This window comes from Aquarana catesbeiana, linkage group LG06, assembly GCF_042186555.1.
Source record: "Aquarana catesbeiana isolate 2022-GZ linkage group LG06, ASM4218655v1, whole genome shotgun sequence".
In the NCBI taxonomy this organism is placed as follows: Eukaryota; Metazoa; Chordata; class Amphibia; order Anura; family Ranidae; genus Aquarana; species Aquarana catesbeiana.
Window position 1 is genome coordinate 249,283,525 of NC_133329.1, and position 24,400 is coordinate 249,307,924.

At 40.4% G+C, this 24,400-nt stretch overlaps 1 protein-coding gene across 1 annotated transcript in view; it reads left to right on the top strand.

Annotated features, from left to right (window-relative positions):
* The window catches only part of SLC40A1 (solute carrier family 40 member 1), a 109,901-nt gene that overhangs the window by 33,899 nt on the left and 51,602 nt on the right, over window positions 1–24,400 (top strand). Inside the window, exons 3-5 of the mRNA XM_073633162.1 lie at window positions 7,936–8,095; window positions 14,515–14,630; window positions 15,190–15,316. Coding sequence (XP_073489263.1) covers window positions 7,936–8,095; window positions 14,515–14,630; window positions 15,190–15,316 — 403 coding nt within the window. The remainder of the gene's footprint in view (window positions 1–7,935; window positions 8,096–14,514; window positions 14,631–15,189; window positions 15,317–24,400) is intronic.

Genomic DNA, 24,400 nt, shown 5'->3' on the forward strand with positions numbered 1-24,400 from the left:
ACCAAGCTGTCTAGCAAAAGTGTCAAGTTAGAGGGTTGAGGCAAACCATTTACTACTGACAGTGGTAATTAGAATAATCAGCTTTTATTTATTTTATTTATTATTTATTTTTTGTAAAACCTATATTCCAAAACAAAAAATAAAATGCTTGCAAAGTGTTAGCTCAAGTTTTTTTTTTTTTAATTCGTTATTTAAATCTATTTAAATCTGCTGGTTCATCATACCCTATCCCCAGATTGACAGTGCTGCTGTCCAAAAGTGTCTAACCCATCCAGAGTGGAGACAAAAAAGCCTGGTACACACCAGTAGTTTTATTCACTAAGGGAAAATGAATAAGTACACATTTTTCTTTAAATTTAATATTTTCTGCAAAAATTAGCTTGCTTTGTTTTAACGTACATCTATCCCTTAAGATTTGAGTTCATAAGTTGTAGTCCTCAGAAAGATTAATTGTTGGAAAGGTAAATTAAAAAGGATCTATATATTTGTGGTCTGGAACAGGTGAGAAGATCTGTTAGGGGGCAGCGGGAGGTGTGGTGGATGCACAGATTGAATGAATACTCGATTCCCTAGTGGAATGAATAGTAGAATGGAAGTGAATTTGTTTTTAAAATAATACAATTTGATTCCACTATGGGTTAATTTCTTTCCTAAAGTTTTCAGTCAATGTCTACATATTCCCTTCCCTCCTTCTCTGGTTCCACCAACCTCATGTTTTTAATTGTCAATTGATTTTAAATTAGATTGTACTGCCCCCTTTTTAGGAGGAATTGATATTTTTCTATATAAACTTGATTTTATTGTAAACCTGTATGCTATGAGGAAGGCCCTGGCCGAAACGCGTTAGCACTATGGATGTTGCACTGTTGTTAGTGCCAAATAAAGATTTGTAAGAAGAAGCAATTGTGTTGCCGGCATTTCTTGCTAGATTACAAATTATGTATATGAAAATTGTTAACACAGATATTTCGAATGCATTGCATTGTGTTTGCAACAAATGCATTCATTCCTAAACCACTGCAAACAATGAATTATACATCTAAACCCAAGAACAAAATATAGAAAAACTCGCAAACCTTAATTTTAGCCTGCAATCACACCTGAGCAGAGCATAGTCAAAGCGTTTACCTAAGGATTTTGAAGTGTTTTTACAAACTTTGCACAAGTTTTGTCCAAGTGTTTTGCATGTGTATCAACACGAGAGTGACGTGTTTGGCAGACGCACCATTTGCAGTCTTTGGGGGGCAAAAACTCCTTATATACTCCAAAAACGAAAAAAAAGAATGCTCTATTTGAGTAGAGTGTAGGACAAATGAATATAGAGGTGTGATCCGGGACAATTAGAAAGAAGGGGATTCTGCATGTTGAGGGTAGTCAGGCATGGGGAAACTATCTAAAAGGAGCTCTGAATCTTTGAATTGGGGATAAAGTGCTTTTTGACACTTGGGAACAGTGAACAGAATTCTCAAAGCATTCTGTGAATGGATAAGGGGAGAGGAGGGTCAGGTAAAGCACAATGGCTTCTGTATATAAGAATCACAGCTGTCCTGTCTCAGCAGCGAAATACATTGTTGCCTATACTTTCTGACATTGATGAAAACTATGATTTTTGAAACTAATCCATATTTGGGATTACCATAATTTGAGGTAACTTGTTTGTACAGAGCACTAGTCAACAAAACATTCTAGCACTTTAATTAGTTTTGTTGTTTTTTTTTCCCATATCGTCATAAATAGTATGGCATGCCTTAAAAGAATTCTACCTTTGCTAAATAGAAATAGAAAAAAAACTCACCTGAAATGGCTGTTGCTAGGCAGTCTTCCTAATCTGCCTCTTCCTACGGTGATATTCTGTCTTCTCCTCCCCACGTTGTCTTCTGGGGAATGGGGCGCGGTGTGTTATGGGAACTGTGTGTGTCCCACAACACATCGTGTCTCATTCACAAAGCGACTTGCGCATGCGCAGTAGGAAACGGGCAGTGAAGCCGTAAGGCTCCACTGCCTGTTTCCCTTAGTTAGGATGGCTTTGCCGGGACCCGAGAGCCGAGGGATGGTTCGGCCTCGGGCGGCCGACATCGCGGGCTCCCAGGACAGGTAAGTGTACTTATTTAAAGTCAGCAGCTACAGTGTTTGTAGCTACTGACTTTTACATTTTTTTTTTCGCGGCCGGAACCCCGCTTTAAATATACTTGTTTGTTGGACCATTTGCTTAAACTTTTTTCTGTGGTAGCGTTCTCTGCACCAATTATATTACACACCTTCAGGTGTGTGTAAAAGCATGTCCCCCACTGGCCGTTGTGGTTCATTTCGCCAACTCCTTTGGCACTGCTGCGTTCTGCAGTAAATAGGGAACAGCAAGAGCAGTCACAGTCCATTCAGATAAACCCAGGAGCTCTGCTGTAGAGTGAGGTCTTAGCAAATGGGTCAACAGACAAGTATGTATTACGATGCATTCTTTTCAGGTTCGTGCCTTAGGAGGTTTGCTGATGCCCTGACAGAGTCACTTTAAACAGTCATGATTTAAAAAAACTTCCAAAACTTAAAGATTGCGAGGCCCCATTATCAAAATAATCAATATTCGTATGTACATAAATTATCTTGATTATCTTGATTTGCTGTACAAAAGGTTTAAAGCAGGTGTAAAAAAATGTTGTAAATTAAGAATTCTTTCAGAAATAGAAGTGTTAATTAATTTTTATCAATTAACAAAATGGAAAGTTAATGAACAGAAGAGAAATCCAAATCAAATCAATATTTGGTGTGACCATCCTTTGCCTTTAAAACAGCAACAGTTGTACTAGGTACACTTGCATACAGTTTTGGAAGGAACACGGCAGGTAGGTTATTCCAACCATCTTGGAGAACTAACCACAGATGTTCTGTGGATGTAGGCTGTCTCAAATCCTTCTGTCTCTTCATGTAATCCCAGACAGACTTGGTGATGTGGAGATCAGGACTCTGCGGGGGCCAAAATATCACTTTCAGGACTCCTTGTTCTTTATTCTGAAGATAGTTCATAATAAAAGTGGGGCCGATCACACGCCTCCCTGGTGGTATGGCATGATGGATAGTAGCTGCCTGTTTTTCTCAGCATTGAGGACACCTTATATCCTGACCAAATCTCCAACTCCATTTGCAGAAATGCAGCTCCAGACTTGCTAGGAACCTCCACCAGGTTTCACTGTTGCCTGCAGACACTCATTATGGTACCATTCACCAGCCCTTCGCAAACAAACTGCCTCCTGCTACAGCCAAATATTTCAAACTTTGGCTCATCAGTCCAGAACACTGCAGTCATTTTTCTACACCCCAGTACCTATGTTTTTGTACATAGTTGAGTCACTCAGCTCTGTTTCCACATAGGAGGTATGGCTTTTTGGCCACAATTTGTCCATGAAGGCCACTTCTGGCCTCAGACTTCTCTGGAAAGTAGGTTGGTGTACCAGAGTCCCATTGGTTCCTGTCAGTTCTGCGCTGATGGCACTGCTGGGCATCTTCTGAAGTTGGAGGGAAATAAGCAGGATGTGTCTTTTACCTGCTGTATTTAGATTCCTTGGCCAACCACTGCTTCTACAGTTCTCAATGTTGTGCATTTCTTTGTACTTCTTAAACAGCACATCTTGAGACCCCAGTCTGCTTTGAAATCCATGTTTGGAAGAGATCTTGTTGATGCAGTATAACTACTGAGGGGTTCAACTTCAAGCGGAGAGCTCGCAAAGAGGTATTCCATGCCCCAAGTAGGTTTAAGGGCTTCCCGCCATTGTTTATTGGTCAGCGTTTACAATGAAACAAGAAGATTCCCTTAAGGTGTTACTAAACCCACAACAGTAAAATTAGTCTGTATATGCAGTAAAGCATGCTTATTATGCTCACTGTGGAACCTAAGGGGTTAATCCTCTGCACTGTGTAGAAAGGTTGTTTGCTCATGTCTTCTATGTTCCTCCCCTTTTCCACAATCCCCACACCATCTCCTGATAGAACAGAGGCTAGGGGACAAGCTGCACATGCTCAAAATGGTGTGTATTGCTAGAGAGTTGTTTTTTTTTCTTGGGAGAGTGCATGTGATCAGCACAGGGCCAATCGGCACTGTTCAACAGAAGGTTAGGAGTCCTGCAGCCTGATAGGACAGTCAGAGCAGAATGAAAACTCCTCCTTCAAGCTTTAACCAGACACTGTTAGACATCACAAGACTGCCCTAACTGCTGATGAAAAAAGGTATTTAGCAGTTTAATTGTACTAAAATAAACTGCATTTCCATGTTCTGTGTATTGTGGGAGACCCGATATAGTGAATGTATGGTCCTGGGTTAAGTAGCACTTTAAGGAGTAAGAATCACAGTCCAAAAACAAAAGTCCAGCAGAAACAGTTATCTTCTTTTAGAAACAGTTAATTTCCTGGCTAGTAAATAGACCCCACTGGGTCTGCTTCAGACCTGCAGACATGTTACTTCACAGCCTGCTTGCTTCTTTTTACAGCAACACCCACTATAACACAGGCAAAGACAAATGCAGTGAGCCTTCCCAGCTGGCAGGATGCAGTGATTACTACTAGTGGCTATAGCCGCTGGCAGCAATCGCATGTAGAAGAATTCAACAGGCTGACCAAGTCTATCAATGGATCAACTTGAGTACAATCAGCCTGCCGATACATGAATTGAAATTTGGCTGGTACCTGCTAAACCGACCGAATTTCCACCCATGTTTGGCTGTCCCGTTTGAAGCCAAAAGGTAGTCACACCAAATATTGATTTGATTTGATTTGATTCAGATATTTCTTCTGTCCGCTCACTTTGCATTTTGTAAATTAATAAAAGTAAACAATTAAAATATATATTTTTGAAAGCATTCTTACTTTACAGCATTTCCTCACCCCTGCCCAAAACTTTTGCAGGGTACTATATATTTTTCCACTCTATTATGAGATGCACCGCGGAGAACTCAGTCCGCTGTAGTTAGCCACTGTTAAAAATCACACCAATATTATCATGCATTTTATATTTTCAATCGCTGCACCATGATAAATGTCTTGTTGAAAATATATGTTAATTTGTCTAGGGTTGGGAGATACACCACCATAAAGGTCAAAGTGTACTTTATGCATTTTTTCATCCAGACTAGCAGTACTCCCTATTCCGAACGACACACCTCTTTATAAGTTAGGGCTGCCTAGCGAATGTGAGTAATATCAATTAAAGATGGCAGTCCCTCCTGTGATTAAACCTAGCATATCTAAACTTAAAGCGGAGCTCCAGGCTCCTTCAGAAAAAAAAATAAAAGTCATTAGCTACAAATACTGTAGCTGCTGACTTTTAATACCAGAACACTTACCTGTCCACGAATCCAGAGGTATTTTCACCCGAGCCGATTTTTTAATCATCTCTTAGGTGCTGACACAGCCATCTCGGGTAAGGGAAAACCCTACTGCACATGTACGAAGCACACTGCGCTTTGTGAATGGCCCGGCGGTGGGGAAAGGAGGAGGGGGGCCGAACTTTCGCCGCAGCAAAGTCTGCAAAAGCAAAAGCTGGAGGTGGGAGCAGGTACCTGTCAAAACCAGGTACCCGCTCCCCCCTGAAAGGTGCCAAATGTGGCATTGGAAGGAAGGAGGTGGCAAATAAACGGAGCTTCCCCTTTTTGGGTGGAGCTCTGCTTTAAAAAATGTCAATGTTCAGATACCTGCAAGCTTGCATTACAGAGAACTATGCAAGTATGGCAAGGACTTTTTAACAGTATATGTTATATACAGTGCCTTGAAAAAGTATTCATACCCCTTGAAATTTTCCACATGTTTTATCATGTTACAAACAAAAACAGAAATGCATTTTATTGGGTTTGTGATAGACCAACACAAAATGACACATAATTGTGAAGTGGAAGGAAAATGATAAATGGTTTTCAATTTTTTTTACAAACAAATATTTGAAAAGTGTGGTGTGCATTTGTTTTCAGCCCCCCTGAGTCAATACTTTGTAGAGCCACCTTTCACTACAATTACAGCTGTAAGTCTTTTTGGGTATGTCTCTACCAGATTTGCACATTTAGAGAGTGAAATGTCCATTCTTCTTTGCAAAATAGCTCAAAGTCTGACAGATTCGATGGAGAGTGTCTGTGAACAACAATTTTCAAGTCTTTCCACAGATTCTCAATTGGATTTAGGTCTGGACTTTGACTGGGCCATTCTAGCACATGAATATGCTTTGATTTAAACCTTTCCATTGTAGCTCTGACTGTATGTTTAAGGTTGTTGTCCTGCTGGAAGGTGAACCTCCGTCCCAGTCTCAAGTCTTTTGCAGACTCTAATGCCTTGTACACACGGGCGGACTTTTCGGCATCAAAGGTCCAACGGCCTTTCCGACAGATTTCGACAGACTTTTGACGGACTTCCGACAGACTTTCGAACGAACGGACTTGGCCACACACGATCACACCAAAGTCCGACGGATTCATACGTGATGACGTACGACCAGACTAAAATAAGGAAGTAGATAGCCAATAGCTGCCCTAGCGTCGGTTTTCGTCCGTTGGACTAGCATACAGGCGAACTGCCACCACCATGTTTCACGGTGGGGATGGTGTGTTCAGGGTGATGTGCAGTGTTATTTATTTGCCACACAAAAAGCGTTTTGCCTTTAGGCCAAAAAGTTAAATTTTGGTCTCATCTGACCAGAGCACCTTCTTCCACATGCTTGCTGTGTCCCCCACATGGCTTCTTGCATACTGCAAACAGGACTTTTTATGGCTTTTTTTTAACACTGGCTTTCTTCTTGCCACTCTTGCATAAAGGCCAGATTTGTGGAGTGCAGGACTAATAGTTGTCCTGTGGACAGATTCTCCCACTTGAGCTGTGGATCTCTGCAGCTCCTCCAGAATTACCATGGACCTCTTGGCTGCTTCTCTGATTAATGCTCTCCTTAACCGGCCTGTCAGTTTAGGTGGACAGCCATGTCTTGCTAGGTTTGCAATTGTGCCATACGCTTTCCATTTTCAGATGATGAATTGAATAGTGCTCTGTGAGATGTTCCAAGCTAGGGATATTTTTTTATAACGTAACGCTGCTTTAAACTTCTCTACAACTTTATCCCTGACCTGTCTGGTGTGTTCCTTGGCTTTCATGATGCTGTTTGTTCACTAAGGTTCTCTAACAAACCTCCGAGTGCTTTGCAGAACAGCTGTATTTATATTGAGATTAAATTAGACACAGGTGGACTCTAATTACTAATTAAGTGACTTCTGAAGGCAATTGGTTCCACTAGATTTTAGTTAGGGGTATCAGAGTGAAGGGGGCTGAACACAAATGCACACCACACTTTTCAGATATTTATTTGTAAAAAAATTTTGAAAAACATTTATTTTCGTTCCACTTCACAATTATGTGCCACTTTGTGTTAACCTATCACATAAAATCCCAATATAATACATTTAAGTTTTTGGTTGTAACATGACAAAATGTGGAAAATCTCAAGGGGTATGAATCCTTTTTCAAGGCACTGTATATTTCCGTGATGGCACTGATTAATGAGCTCATTTATTGTTATTGAACATGCGTCATTTCTTGATCAATCTGTCGTTTTAATAAATATCTGGGATTTACCAAAACATTCACACTGAACTATTCAATTATAAAGAATGTGATACCGTTTTATATTTCTATATATTTCTCCAGCCACAAAATTTTACATGAGTAATAATCTTTTTGTTTCTGGATTTGTACAGAAGGGATAACATCTAAATCATATTAAAATACTGTTTTACTAAAATTTTATCTTTTCTTTGTATATTATGAACTGCTTGCCTTTTCTGTGTACATTGTACTTCCAGCATTATTTTTGAAACCTCACACCCATTTATATTCCTATAATAAGGCATTAGAAACTAACATAATCCTTAACATTTTAGCTACAGCTTTTATAGTTGTTACTTTTTTGTTTTCTTACAGGGTGATCGCATGTGGCATTTTGCTGTGTCACTCTTCTTGGTAGAACTCTATGGAAACAGCTTATTACTGACTGCAGTCTATGGCCTGGTTGTGGCAGGCTCTGTCCTTTTCCTTGGGGCCATAATTGGAGATTGGGTAGACAAAAACCCAAGGCTTAGAGGTATCATTTTTTTAAACTGTCCTTTTTTTACATTCTATAATACTAATAAAATAATGTGTAATATACTTATCTGTTTGTTCACAATGTACATTGTATTGTGCACATGCAGCTCGGTTTACAGTTTTAACATCTGCTGAGATAAATTATCTCCAGCGCATGCGCAGCCAAGGCCAATCAAGATGGCCAAAGATCCAAACCCAGAAGAAAATTTGCGGAAAATTAAACAGTTATAGCAACAACCCTGGCAGTGTTATGTCACTTTTATGGACAGCTTGGCCCTCATGTAAATGTGGAGAAAAATATAAAAAGACACGTGAAGTAAAAAAGTATTTGCATACTAAATGGTATTATTATATTAACAACATATACTATTTTTCCCTGCAGTGGTATATTAGGTGATGAAGTGGCTTGAAAAACGTCCTATTCTTTTAATTTGGATTTTAACGCGTGATGCATTAAACATTTGTTCTTCAATTCAGTTGTTTCATTTATTATTCCTGATTGGATCTAAATTATATACAGTATTATTGACATCTTCAACTGATTTTTTCTTTCATTTGGGTTGATTCCCAAAAAATGCTGAAATAGATATGCAGAATGCAGCTCTGATTGAACCTTGAAGTGGTTGTAAACCCGGGTAACCAAAAAAAACCCCGCAAGACAAAGGCATAATGAGCTAGTATGCATAGCAGATGTTTTGGAACTACATTTCCTATGATGCTCAACTACACTGCTGAATGCATGAGCATCATGGGAACTGTAGTTCCAAAACATCTGGGGTGCCAAGGTTCGCCATCTCTGTTGTGTTCTTTGCATCTGCCATTCTCCTTATGCAGATTGCAAATAAGAGAGAGCAAATAAAGGTGGGCACCAACAGCATTGCAAGGATTGTAAAAGACCTGAGACATCTTTGAGCACTGCAAATGGAAGAAAATGTATAGCGCACCATGATGAACAAATGGCACGGTCACACTGTGGTAACAGTGGGAAGGGCTTGAAGGGGTAAAGATAATAAGGACTTAAGTCTGCATGCTGTATACTCAGCACATAAATGTTCCCCCTCCCCCTCACACATACAGTACAAACAATGCAGCCCCATCACTCTCACACATACAACCAATGCAGCCCCCCTCCCCTTCACACATACAAACAATGCAGACTTCCTCTCTCTCTCCCTCACACATACAAACAGTGCAGCCCCCTTCCCTCACACATACAAACAGTGCAGCCCCCTTCCCTAACACATACAAACAATGTAGCCCCCCTTCCCCTTACACATACAAACAATGCAGCCCCCCTCCCCCTCACACATACAACCAATGCAGCCCCCCTCCCCTTTACACATATAAACAATGCAGCCCCTCACCACAGTCCTCCTGAAGATGCAGGCAGCTGCGTGGCCCTGTGCTTTTCAGGAACAGGAAGGTTCCTTGTATAGAAACTTCTTGTCCCTACCAGCAGAGTTTGCAGGTTGTGGGTGGCTCAATAAAAGCCAGCAAGGGCAACCCTGCAGGAGTGTCCAGCAAACTTGTTCCCTTTCTCCCGGCCCTGGATAAGGGATTCAAAAACAATGAAAGAACTTCTTAAAGGATACATTGCCTGAACAAACACAACTTTACCAACAGAGTTGTTTTGGTTAATTTTGTGCATGTTGCAATACAGGTCCTCTAAAATGTGCTGCTATCTTAAACTGTCCATACACTTGGCAATTTTCCGTCAATATCAACAAATTCTTATCATCCAGGAATTGCAAATAACATGAACAAACAGTGGACGGCGCTAAAAATACACCTCTCTGAGCCTCAGATCTGCTTGTAAAGTAACAAAATAAGTAAACTAATGTAGCAACCAAAGTCCATGAATCTAATTCCACAAACACTTTATTTGAAGGGGAGTGTGGATACATGGGCCCAAGGACTTATTGCCCTGTACACACGGTCGGACATTGATCGGACATTCTGACAACAAAATCCATGGATTTTTTCCGACGGATGTTGGCTCAAACTTGTCTTGCATACACACGGTCAGTGGCGTTGCTAGGGGGTGGCTTTTGGGGCTAAAGCCCCGAATCTGGGGCCCATAGCCCCGAGTCTTTGCAGGGGTCCCCAAGGGGAGGGGAGGCTCTCTGGGTACCCTGATGCAAGGGGGAGGCTCTCTGGGGACCCTGATTTTAAGGGGGAGGCTCTCTGGGGACCCTAATGTAAGGGGGGTTCTCTGGAGACCCTGACATAAGTGGGGGGCTCTCTGGGGACCCTGATGCAAGGGGGAGGCTCTTTGGGGACTCTGATGTAAGGAGGAGGCTCTCTGGGGACCCTGATGTAAGGGGGGGCTCTCTAGGACCCTGATGTAAGTGGGGGGCTCTCTAGGTTTATATATACACACACACGTATATTACTGTATATACATGTGTATGCCCGCCCAAGCGTATGACTTTCTTTACTACGCTGCTATGGGCTCTAGCCCCAGATCTTTTGTAGACCTAGCTACGCTCCTGCACACGGTCACACAAAGTTGTCGGAAAATCCAATCGTTCTAAACGCGGTGACGTAAAACACGTACGTCGGGACTATAAACGGGGCAGTAGCCAATAGCTTTCGTCTCTTAATTTATTCTGAGCATGTGTGGCACTTTGTGCGTTGAATTTGTGTTGTCGGACAATTGTATAGCAAGCTCTCAAACTTTGTGTGTCGGAAATTCCGATGGAAAATGTGTGATGGAGCCTACACACGGTCGGAATTTCCAACAACAAGGTCCTATCACACATTTTCCGTCGGAAAATCCGACCGTGTGTACAGGGCATTAGAGTATACAAAGATGTAGTAAATACAGTCATCGGTAACATCCAATTGTGAAAACAACACTCATAATGAAAACATGTAAAGTCCTTTAATTTCCAAAGATCTCAACAGAGGTGAACACCTTGTCTCTAAGGCCATGGAGGAAGTCAACACCAGGTCAGACCCATAGAATGTGTGAATTGAGCTGAAGTCTTGAAACAAGAGGAAGAGGGCAAAAAGAAGTCCAGAAGTGACGGTGGGAGTGGCTCACAAGTGGGTTGAACAAAAGCAGGTAGCCTTATTGGTGGATACGTACATCTAAAGGGCTGACAGGCCATCTGGCAGCCTTGGGTAGGACTATTAGCTTGACCCCAGAAAGAAAGGAGCAAAGTCCATGAATCGAGACTAAAATAGAATACAGTTTACTCCTAAGTGGACAAATGAAGTCTGCAACATCAAAACAGGTCTGCTTGAATCAGTGTCTCTTCTAAGGAACTTGACAGGTGTACTTCAGCCATCCATATGCCACTGACAGGGAAAGTAGAAAGGCTCCAATCAGTAATAAAACATATCTTTATTTGTAACAAGTATCCACTTACATGTAAACACTCTTGTGCCCATGTGGTGAAGGAGTCCTGGGCAGATGGTAACAAATTTACCTCTTGGACTTACAGAAGGAAGGAAGGGGACTGGAACTGCTGACAAGTTCCCCACTGGCGGTTTGTCTTAACCACTTGCTGACCACCCTATAGCACTATAGCAGTTTTACTGCTACAGGATGGCAGCTGGATTGTGTATATATATATACGTGATCCCACACTTCCGCCTGCAGGGGGCATGCCGCTTCTGCTGTGATTATTCACAACAGAAGCCGATCTGCAGGTTCTGGGGACTCGTTGTCTGATGGCACCCGCTGATCTTTGGGGAGAGACTCAGAACGGAGCTCTACCTATGTAACCAATGCAGAGTTACATTCTGACAGGGGGGAAAGGATCGATTTTGTGTTCCTGAAAAGCAAGGACTCAAATCCATCTCTTCCCCTAATAAAAGCAGCACACATAGTAAACACAAACACTGTCTAGGCACACATTTAACCCTTTGTTCACCCTAGATGTTCAATCCCTTCTCAACCATTAGTACAGTGACAGCGCATATAGTGCATATATTTAGCACTGATCACTGTATTAGTGTCACTGGTTCCCGCAAAGTGTCAGTTAGTGTCCGGTTGTCCGCTGCAATATCGCAGTCAGCGGGACAGTCGCTGATCGCTGCCATTACTAGTATAAAATAAATAATAAATAAAAATGTCAGTCAGTATTTATGCCATAGTTTGTAGACGCTACAAAGTTTGCATAAACCAAACAATATACGCTTATTGGGATTTTTTTTACCAAAAACATGTAGCAGAAAACATATTGGCCTAAATTTATGAAGAAATTTGATTTTTTTTCAATTTTTTTATTGGATGTGTTTTATAGCAGGAAGTAAAAAATATAGTTTTTCAAAATTGTCGGTCTTTTTTGTTTATAACGCAAAAAAATTAAAAACACAGTGGTGATCAAATACCAACAAAAGAAATCTCTATTTGTGGGAAAACAAATTGACATAAATTTTATTTGGGTACAGTGTTGCATGACAGCACAATTGTCAGTTAAAGTAACTCAGTGTCGTTTCGCAAAAAATGGCCTGGTTATGAAGGGGGGTAAATCTTCCGGTGGTCAAGTGGTTAAACTCATGTGGTGTGTATCTCAAAAGCAATTTAATTCACTGAAAATATGCGTTGTTTAATGAATGAGTTACATTTATATGTTTTGCGATATTTAGCACTTTTACTGTTTTTTACATTATTTTATTGCATTTTTTTCCCACAGGCTGACACTGTAGCAGAGGTAGATTGTTCTGCGAATGAAAGCACACAAAAATATTGTGTAACTCTGAAAACATTCTTGTGTGCCTTTATTAACAGAACAATCTCCCTCTAGTTCAATGTTACAAATTATTTACGTTCCTGTGATACGGCCATAAAATTACCACACTCATACATTGTGTTCTTTTACTTTAATGGCCAGGGCAGAGTTCCGCTCATTGTTATTTTGTACATTCCTAAACAATAAACCGCCTATATTATGAGATATATAACAAGTGTGCTTTGACTTCAATGATTTTTCTCAATGTTTTGCAGTACTTACCTCACATATTTACAGAATTTGCACTATTCGCCGCAAATTTCTTTACTTGAATGAATTGACTCTTTTATTTTTGCATGCAATATTTCTATAAAAATCCAAATATCGCATATGATAACCATTAATGAACTGTTCCTTGTGCAATCTATCACATACGAATCAACCATTAGAATTGTGTCAGTTGTAAAGTCAAAATCAGTTGTAAAGTCAAAACCAGGCAATACATTGACAGCTTTAATACAGTGTATTGAAAGGTTGAACAGGAAAAAATGAAAGTATAATTTTTTTTGCTAGCTTTGATTTTGGCAAACACAATCCAACCTCCTTGCAGTTGACTAGAACCACCATTTTATTAATTTGATTATTTAAAAATTTCAACAAAAAAATGGAATCAAAATTTTGTTGGCTCACAGTGGACAACCTGATTCTACATGTTTTGGAGTAAAACTTGCAATTATTTGGTTGTTTCTCAATTTGTAAGAGGCAATGGCAAATGTCTCTGGCAACTGGAAGTCCTTATTATTGGACAGGGAAAGTGTTCAACTTGTGAGGCTTTTTCTTTGTTTTGGAGCAGAGGAAAGGACCAAAGTACCATTGCAGGAGATTTCAGAACTTTTCCATATTCGAGATTTCCCCACCTACCATTCTCAGGGTTGTATCTGCCCTTTCTATGGTCGCCATTAGTAATTGCTGACTATATGTTTCCTCTCCCCCATACATTCTCTATACACCACTACAGCCTCAGAGGATGAATCTGTAAAAAAAAGTTCAAGAAAATTGATCTTGATCCAAAAAAATAACAATGGCTAGAGATGGGTTTTAACTTTACTTCTAAAAATACTTTTTTGTTGACCCTGTTGCATAGTCAGAAGGTTGGAGACAAAGGGAGAAAGTAGAGCTTGTTCACTTTTCATAGGGCATGCTCCCTTGCAAAAGGGTATGTTTGCTTAGAAAACTGTAGATAAGGGATTTGGAGATGTCAGTATGTTATTACTGCAAAATGATTCATATATTTAAAACTACAAGTTTTTATTTACAATTACAATATAAAAGCATCATTTAAAACAATGAAAACTAAATCAGAAATAAAGATTTAAAATAATTTGTAATATATATATATCACCAAGCTGTCTGAGGGTGTTTACATTCTATATATCAAACCGATTGTCTACCACAGATTACACCAATGATTATCACAGACAGATGGGGATTATTTTTGGTGTAAACTGCAGTAGACAGTAAATCAAAGTTAGCCTACACAAGTATAACAATTTAAGACTGAAAATTCAAATTTTTGCATTAACCCAGTTGTCATTGGCTACCTTAAAAGAAAAGTAATATCAAGAAAATTCTTAACCTTAAATTATTTAAGTCTGACTAATGTGTTTTTTTAAGATTAGTAATAAAAATGGTTAATACTTTTAGAGATTGTCTGATTTCTCTTCTTCTTTTATAGTGGCACAGACTTCGCTGATTGTGCAGAACGTCTCTGTTATTATCTGTGGCATCATCTTGATGGTGGTCTTCTTGTACAAAAATGAACTGTTGTCGATGTATCAAGGCTGGCTGTTGGTTGGTTTTAAATATTCTTTATGTTATTTGATAATACACCTTTTCTCATTTTCCCTGCTGATTTTAATTATTTAGGTGTGACTCAGCAGGAGGTATGCCAGACCATGGCAGAAAGATGGCTGCTCTCACAGATAGCATCGGTACTACCTTCTGCCCAGGGGAGAGCAGTTTATACTAGCTCTGGAGATCAAATAAATGTCTAATAAATCTAAGACCATTAAAAAACGTGTAATACTTCACCAGCAATGTGTTTAATCAGTTTATGCATTTGGCAGAGCTAACAATCATCCACCCATTCTCCATTCAGCTATAGTATGGCTTCTATGAATGGAGAAGCTAGGCGGAAACCTTTTTGGATTGAATAATTGAAGTGAAGATTCTCAATTCCTATAGTAAATTTGCATGACTATGTTTTACAGACTGACTGTAGTAAAATAAGCTTTTTTCGTGACAAATTATTTTTTTCTACTTTGTATTTAAAGCAGGGTGTAAGTGCTAACTATGGCTTCATAGATGAATTATATGTTAAGTTCATTTTTTTTCTTTTGTAACTTTGTAGACACTGTGCTATATCCTTGTCATCACCATTGCAAATATTGCAAATCTAGCTAGCACAGCTATGGGCATCACCATCCAGAGGGACTGGATTGTTGTTGTTGCTGGAGAAGACAGAAGCAAATTGGCAGGTAAATTGTTTTGTTTTGATGGTGCAATAATGATGATATTTTGTTCATGGTACAATAATGATCTACAGTTACATGACTTTGTCCTTACTGATAATTAATGCGGTTTAATCTACATGTACAACTTCCTCCAAACCAATCCACCCTGTTCGTGCCCCCCAAGGGTTTGCACTCACCTGCTGGAGTTGGCCCCCTTTGGTATGCACCAAGGTGGGTCGCAAAGGCTTTAAACTACTGCTTTCCTAGCCACTTAAAGACCAGCCTCGTTTTGGATTTTAGGTGTTTACATGTTTAAAACAGTTTTTTTTTGCTAGAAAATTACTTAGAACCCCCAAACATTATATATTGTTTTTTTTCTAACACCCTAGAGAATAAAATGGCGGTCATTGCAATACTTTTTTTTGCACCATATTTGCGCAGCGGTCTTATAAGCGCACTTTTTTTTGGAAAAAAATCACTTTTTTGAATAAAAAAATATGACAACAGTAAAGTTAGCCCAATTTTTTTTTTATATTGTGAAATATAATCTTACGCCAAGTAAATTGATACCCAACATGTCACGCTTCAAAATTGCGCCCGCTCGTGGAATGGCGTCAAACTTTTACCCTTAAAAATCTCCATAGGCGACGTTTAAAAAAATTCTACAGGTTGCATGTTTTGCGTTACAGAGGAGGTCTAGGGCTAGAATTATTGCTCTCGCTATACCGGTCGCAGCGACACCTCACGTGTGGTTTGACCACCGTTTTCATATGCGGGCGCTACTAACATATGCGTTCGCTTCTGCGCGCGAGCTCGTCGGGACAGGGCGCTTTAAAAATTTTTTTTTTTTTAATTATTTATTTTACTTTAATTTATTTATTTTTTCACTGTTTAACAAAAAAAAAATTGGATCACTTTTATTCCTATTACAAGGAATGTAAACATCCCTTGTAATAGATAAAAGCATGACAGGTCCACTTAAATATGAGATCTGGGGTCAAAAAGACCTCAGATCTCATATTTAGACTTTAATGCAAAAAAAAAAAAAAAAAAAAGTCGTTTAAAAACAATGACGCAAAAAAAAATGTGCCTTTAAGAGAAGTGGGCGGAGCTGATGTCATGACGTCGCTCCGGCCGTCCTATGGTATGGAGACAAGTGGGCGCCATCTTAGCCTCACTCGTCTCTATATTGAGGAAGGGAAAGGACCCAATCGCCTCCGCCGCTAACGACGGCTCCGGTAAGCGGCGGAGGGCGTGGGAGAGCGGCGGGGGGGGGGGGTGGCACCTCTCCCGCCGCCGATAACGGTGATCTCGCAGCGCACCCGCCGCAGAGACCACCATTATCGTGTACAGAACCGCCGGCCCTAAAGATGGATACCTTGGTTGTGGCAGCAGCTGCTGCCGTTACCGAGATATCCATCTTTAAAGTAATGACGTATATATACAGTGGCCGGTCGGTAAGTGGCTAGAAGGTATCACCATCCAGGGACATTACACTTTATACACCCACAGGGAAAAAACTGATCATTGTGTACCCCGATGTGCCTGCTAGTCCCTGGAAGGTGATACCTTCTATGAAAGCCGCAGTTTAAAGCTGCACTAGCTCAAGTACTGTAGCCTCTCCCACACTCGTGGCAGTACAGGAGGGAGCTTGCACCACATACAACTTCCTATAATCTAATGATAGAATACTTGTGTTGATTCTAAAGGTGAACATAATGTTACATGATGCAATGCATGATACAAACAGTTTCAGAGGAATTGTGTAACAGTTGGTATTTGAGGTAGAGTCCACTTCAAAATTGGCACATTCCCTGTTGATGTTGGCTGACAGAAGATAACAGGAAACAAGCATCACTCTGTATCGGGAACTCACTTGACAAACACTGAACAGCAGAAGCATATGGAGTACAAAAAGGAAAGGATTTTAATGCAGTTCCTCTATGTATGGGTATATCCACATACTGGCCACCACGGATAAAACATGACACGCCTGCTAGGATCAGCATTTCTACATACCCAGGCAAAGTGTTGCAGAAGTTGACCAAGCTAGAAACAAACAAAACAACTGCACTGTTGCTGAGTGCATCCTTCTTCCATCACTGCCACGCCGAATGAATATCAGCATGTCTACACAGTTATTAACATTTTTACATTCCTGTATTTAGTTTGAGATCCAGTATGTGATGGAGGCTGAAATTCCATTGTGTTCTTGGAACCTCAAAATAAATCATTATTCCTTTAGGAAGGTGGGAAGTATACTGGTTGAGTGGTTAGCATCATTGCAATTAAAGCTGAGGTCTGGGTTTCAGTTCCCACCAGAGATATTAGACTTAACAGACTTTCCCATGTGTGTAAATGGGTTTCCTCCTAAAATTTGAAAACATGCTAGCAAGTTGTTCTGCGTACACCCAAATTGGCAATGTATGTGATTTATATATCAATGAAAGGTGCATTAAAGAGGAACAACGAGCATGGGTCCTTGTAATCATCTTATCTTGTATTGTAAATGTACTGTGTTCTCATTATATTGTAAATCACTTCACAGACTGTTGGCACTGTATAAATGCTATGTAATAATAATAATAATCATAAATTATTCTCTAAAAGTAGTGTGGCCACCTTGGTAGAGGCAGGGCTTTGCTTCCTCATGTCAGAGCCTCCAGCAAGGAGAACAGTGAGCAGCACAGTTGTGACATCACCAAATCTTACTTCAAATCTCCTGACCTCAGTAGTCAGAGGCAGCAGTTCCTGCCAATATACAACTCTAAGACCATAGGCACCATCACATATCAGGAAGTGCACTGCTAGTTTTCAGAAGGAATTCCAGACAAAAGGTAAAACTTACAGGGTACTGCTTAGGCATGATTAACTTTTTTAGATGTTCTCTGTAATATAGCAAATCCTAACTTCAGGCCAGGTCCACTTTAAATTCCTTCAAGGCAGGAACTGATATGAATGATTTTGTATACTCTGTAAAGTGTTGCATAATTTGTTGATGCTGCATACATGAATTAAAAATAATAATTTTATAATCTTTCCCACTGTTAAAAAGTCAAATTAATTAAAGTAAAACTAAAGTTTTTGTTTTTTATTTTAATGCAAACACTCTGAAATTACAAGTTAAAAATAGTATAGGCATGCATACTTGCAAGACTGTGTGTCCTGTAACTTTGCCAGAAGATCTCATGGCCGCTAGCCATAGCAACTTATCCATATGCAAATTTAGAGCGGAACTACACTGAATCTGAACACCTCAAAAAAGAACACTATTTCGTTATTTTTTATTATTCAAAGCAAACTCATCCATCCATGTCTCCATGCTTTATTTTGTTGAGAAATCACTTTGAAAAATACCCTCAGGAATTTCTGGCCATGGCCATCTTGTGTAAGGGCAGATAATTCATGTAACATTTACTTCCTGGAAACCATCTGCTTTTAGCTCAGGCATGCAGGAGGGTGTGCTTAACTGATAAAATCCCTCCTCCCCTCCTCAAGACTTTTGGGATGTATGACATCATTTGCCTAGGCCTGTAACTGAAGAAATGTTAATTGTTAATTGAAAAGTTTCAAACAAGTAAATATAATATACTTTCCTATCTATTTACTAATGCTAGCAGCAAAAGAATTAAAAATAGTCAAAGTTGATTGAGAGAGTGAAGCTTTGCTATAAATATGTGAAGCTATGTAAATAAAAAGGAAAACTAGTGTATTAGTTATTGTCAGTTGTTTTAACAGCACGTGGGACAGCAGTGGTGGGTAGAGCTATATCCTGGTAAATAAAAAACACCAAGTAACCAGTTAGGTGTTTATGAAAGTGGTTTTGAAGGCAAAACTCTTCCAGATGTTCCCCACTTCCCTAAATGCTTAGCCGAGTCCTGTATCGATCTAACGCTGCGCCCAGCTGCAGGTCTTCTCTCCCCTCTAACTGCATTCACAAGCTTGGCTTAGAGCAGCAGGAGCCATTGGCTCCTGCTGCTGTCAGTCAAACCATGTGACAGGGGACAAGGGGACAAGTCATGTTGTGGGTGTCTATGGACGCACACAGCCCTGCTTGGGAGTTAACCCGCACATCTGCTTTGATAGCAAGCAGCTTAGTATGGGGGCAGACACAGAAAGGTTGGAGCCGAGAGCACTGGCAGGGGACCCCAGAAGAGGAGATCCGGGGCAATATCATACCACAGAGCACGTAAGTATAACATGTTTATGTTTTTATGTAAAAAAAGAGCCTTTATGTCCTCATGCACACTAACGGTTTGAGGCCTAATATGCTGTAGTGTATAATTATGGCAGGGAGCCACAGGTGACAAAGTGAATGGCTGTACTTACACACATGCTTTCGTGCATTGGCGTAAGCACACGCATATGATGTGTTCCCCGATTGTGCAGATTCTGCATTGGGGAAATGCATCATACCCCAATACTGCCACGTAAAATCATTCACTTCTATGGCATGTTGTGTGCGCACCTGCGGCTCCCTAGGTAGAAATAAAAGGCTAGGATTTTATGCTAGAGCAGATCATAAAGTGGAACTTTACCCATAGCAACTTGAACAGCAGTAAATCATTAGGCTGTCAGAGGATCAGCCTCTACAAATTTGGCTCAATGCCAAAAATAGAGAGCAACTGAGCATATGCAGAGCAAGGTGAGACAATAGGGGTTATTTACTAAAGGCCAATCCGACTCTGTGACGTCAGCTGACAATGGGTTGAAGCCCACCGTCTGCTGAAAACAGGTCACAGGTCACTGCTGAAAACAGGTCACTACAAGTGCACTTGAAAGTGTAAAACTTGGAAGTGCAGTTCCTGTAGATCCGAGGGGAACATGCAAGGAAAATAAAAAACAGCATTTTAGCTTGCACATGATTGGATGATAAAATCAGCAGGGCTTCCCCTCATTTCAGATCTTCCGCTCAGATGTACATCGACTGCACTTCCAAGTGCACTTGTAGTGCAAAGTGGATTTGCTTTGAGTAAATCAACCCCAATGTATTACTGGATTGTAAACAGTATAGATGCTTATTTTTAATGTTTTACATTGCTTTACCTGCAAAAGGGACCAGCCTGAAATGATCTAGCAGAACTTCATTTTCTGACTAATGTTCCACTTTAAGCCTCAAACCGTCCATGTGCTTGAGGCCATAAATAGTCAAGTATATTTTTCAGATAACTAACATAAGTATAAGTACCCTAGTCTGTTGTCATATCAGCCTCTTCTATTTCTACACTGCAGACTGGGAGCAGGGAGATCAGCACTCTTCACTGCCAATCAGGACTGCAGTGCTGTCACACCAGCTTACAGGAATAGAGAAAATAGGAATGGCCTTATTAGTTTGCTCTATTATATAACATGAGCAGACTGCCACCGTTTTCTGAACCAATATGTGTTATTGCTGCTTTGTAGTCTGCAGGTCCTAGCTGCTAAGACAGTTTGCGTTTTGGTATTTTAATTGTGATCTGTTTGTCTGGAGTTATGTATATACAAAACACAATGCTAAGGTGAAAAGGCCTGCAGTTTATTGTTTTGTAAAAGACAGCATAACCAGCATCTCCTTTCTCCTTGCTTACCCTTGCAGATGAGCTGGGGCATTAAGTATGTACATCTACTGTAGACGATTTCCAAGTTGCTTTTTTTATCTTTCCTGCAGTTGAAAACTGCATGTGATTCAGACATCAGCCAAGAATTCTGAACTGGCAGAAAGTTTGGGTAGAGCTCCCAAGAGACAATAGAGAAAAGGAAATAGTTGATCGGATACATACTGTAGCTGGAAAAAGTCACATCCGTTAAAAGAGAAGTACAGCCAAAGTTTGTTTCGCTGTACATCCCTGTGGATTACAGGAGTGCAGTTTGTTCTGCACTCCTGTGACCTGTTTTCAGCAGACGGTGGGCTTCAACCCATTGTCAGCTGACGTCACAGAGTCGGTCCAGGCTGGGGCAAGATCGCAACAATATGGTCGAGATCTGCTCACAACCTTAGACCGGGATTCTGGCTCAGCCTCTCAGAGAGCCGCTGAGAGCCTGAGTCAACCGCTCCACCCCCTACGGCCCAGCACTTCACAGCCCAGCGCACCAGTGAGCGCGGGGGGCAGAGGAGAGAGCCGGTAACTGACAGTGACCAGCTCTCTGCTCTCGGAGCTCTGTGAACCGAGTGATCAGCGGCGTTTGATCGCTGGGTACTCGGTCTTAGAGCCAACGGGGGACAGATGCAGCATCAGACCGATGCTGCATCCACCTAGGTAACTATTATTCTTGAAAAAAAAAAGCTGAACTTTTTTTTTAAAACGCAACCTCCCATAAGCTAGCAGATATGATGCAAATTAAGTCAATACTGAAACCCCAGCAACTGTGCCAAATTTTTCATCATGGGAAAATGGTTTATTTCTGACCTCTCAATGGCAGCACTCTGATAGTTGACATACTATCCTGTAGTAATTTTAAATGTGGTTACCATTAGTTGTAAAAAAACATATTCAGTCTTTATTTTACTGAAAATGCTTGCTGTCTGGTTCATTGGCTTTAACATAGACAGACAATGAGAGCTAATGTGAGAAGGGTTGAGGTAGTGTCTCAGTCCCACACTGGTTGTATGTACAACACATAAAAAAACATTTTGCCCTTGGGACTTTTAAAGAGTCACACCTCAGACAGTAGATGTAAAAATATGAAGAATGTATTATCATACATTTAAAAACATGTGTACCACAATAATAAAGAAGACCTGAATGGTGCTGCATAGAGTTCATATGAAAAAATTTGAAATGTGGACCTGAAGGCACCATACAGATACCCCAATCGATCTAGAGCTGCTGCGCGACTCATCTCTACGCCCCTTTTCGCGAGGTAATTCTCACTTCCTCAGGAGAGGCGCACGTAGGTATCGGGAGGTAAAAATGGATCAATGAATGATAATAACAACAAAAAATAAATTAATGAAAAGGGAGGAAGGGGTGGTAGGGGAAAGGGCAGGAGGAGAGCCATATATGTACGAGTATATTTCAATATCTGTGACTTACAAGTAGTGCCAAATGCTGGTCAACCCTTGCCGGAAAAGTAATCCGGTTGGATAAAGAAGGCAAGTTAATGTGTAGCAATATATATATGGTAACATACAGAGGGTCTCCCCCAGGTGTGTCCAGAAGTCAACTCCTTTTCCCCATGGGAGTTGTGAAGGGGCAGTGTAATGGAAATTTGTAAGTTCTGTATATAATTGTATTCTATTTTGTATGTATTGCACACTGCCCTCACTGTGCACACGGCACTAATAATGTTTTCAGTACATGTTTGCATTCTTTCGAGTCCTGATTAGAATTAGTCTGCCTATGTAATGCCCCTTGTTACCATAAATGTACAATTGTAATATTAATGTGATACCTACGTAATCATGTGTATAAAAACCTTCAATTGCGTCATAATAAAGCAGAACAGTTATTTGGAAAGATGCTGAGCGTATCTTTTGTGTCTGTTCCCTACTGCAGTAGTTATTATTCATTTGGAACCACTAATCAATATGAGGATAGGAGTTCCCTATCAACAAATTGTCCAAATCAGGCGGGGAGATGGTAATATGTATATATGTGCCACTGATAGCGGGCGGGTGTGGCTAAAATTTTTTCCCTTAATAAATTGGCATAGAAATGCTATCTAAACATTAATTAGGTAAATTAGTGAGTGAAGGTGCAAAAGTAGTGATGGTGTGTGGCCCCCGTGTATAATGAAGACTTCAAATGGAAAGTGGATTCCATCTGAACAACAAAACACCAAACATGCGGTGAAACCCTGACCGCCCAACAGACACAAACAGTGAACACTAATTACAAAGTGAAAAGGTACAGCATCAATGTCAACTGTGGATGAACTGCACAATATAACTTGCCCCTAGGGGGGGGAGAAAGATCAACACAGGACAGCCAAGTTCTGTACTGCTGGAAGCACAGCACTGAACCCATGTTAGAGCCTGGACTAAATAGTCCTGGTCTCCAAATGGGCCCTGCATCATGGTTGAAATCAACCAATGGGCTCACAAATTGTGAGGGGATAGGGCATGCCCCTAGATCCCCTCCCATAGTTGCGGAGCCTGAGTCAACCGCTCCACCCCCCCCACCAGCCCAGCGCTCCACAGCCCAGCGCTCCAGTGAGCGCGGGGGGGAGGGCAGAGGAAAGAGCCAGTCACTGACAGTGACCAGCTCTCTGCTCTCGGAGCTCTGAGAACTGAATGATCAGCGGCATTTGATTGCTTAGCGATGCTGTATCCACCTAGGTAATATGATTCTTGAAAAAAAAAAAATGCTGAACTTTTTTTTAAAAACGTGTCCTCCCATAAACTAGCAGATATAATGCAAATCAAGTCAATGCTGAAACCCCAGCAACTGTGCCAAATTTTTCATCATGGGGAAATGTTTTTATTTCTGACCTCTCAATGGCAGCACCCTGATAGTTAACATACTATCCTTTAGTAATTTTAAATGTGGTTACCATCAGTTGCAAAAAACACATTCAGTCTTTATTTTAGTGAAAATGCTTGCTGTCTGGTTCATTGGCTTTAATACTTTCTAAGTCACTGACCCAGATTATATTTACAGGATTTCTAACTTCACTGCATGCATACTTGTTTGAGGTCAGTGACCCAATAATTATTGAAGTCAGATCCACCAGGGTAACTAAACATACAGAGTATAGAACTGTCTTGATTTTATATTCAGTTGATGTATTCTTGTCCTTTAAAAAGCCAAAATTTTAAATTGACTTTGGATGTGTTTTTATTTACAAAAATTGCATATTTACCTTTAAAAAAAAAAATCCACTTTTCTATTTTTTTCTAAGTGAGCTCACCCATCCTTGTTATTTATGCAGTTAACCCTCCCCAAATCACTTACAAATTACTATTATAAAATGTGGCCTTACTAGTCATTTATTTGAAACAATACTGTACTGACATCATTGTTATTTATCTGTCTTTTTCCACATTTCAAGATTTTATTTGCATTTTCTTGTGCCTGACCTACTAATGCTATTAAGTAGGCTGCAACTGTGCTGAAGTCACCGCCCCACTGCTACACCTCATCCAATCAGAGAACACTTTACGTTAATTGAGAGAATGCTAAGTGTTCC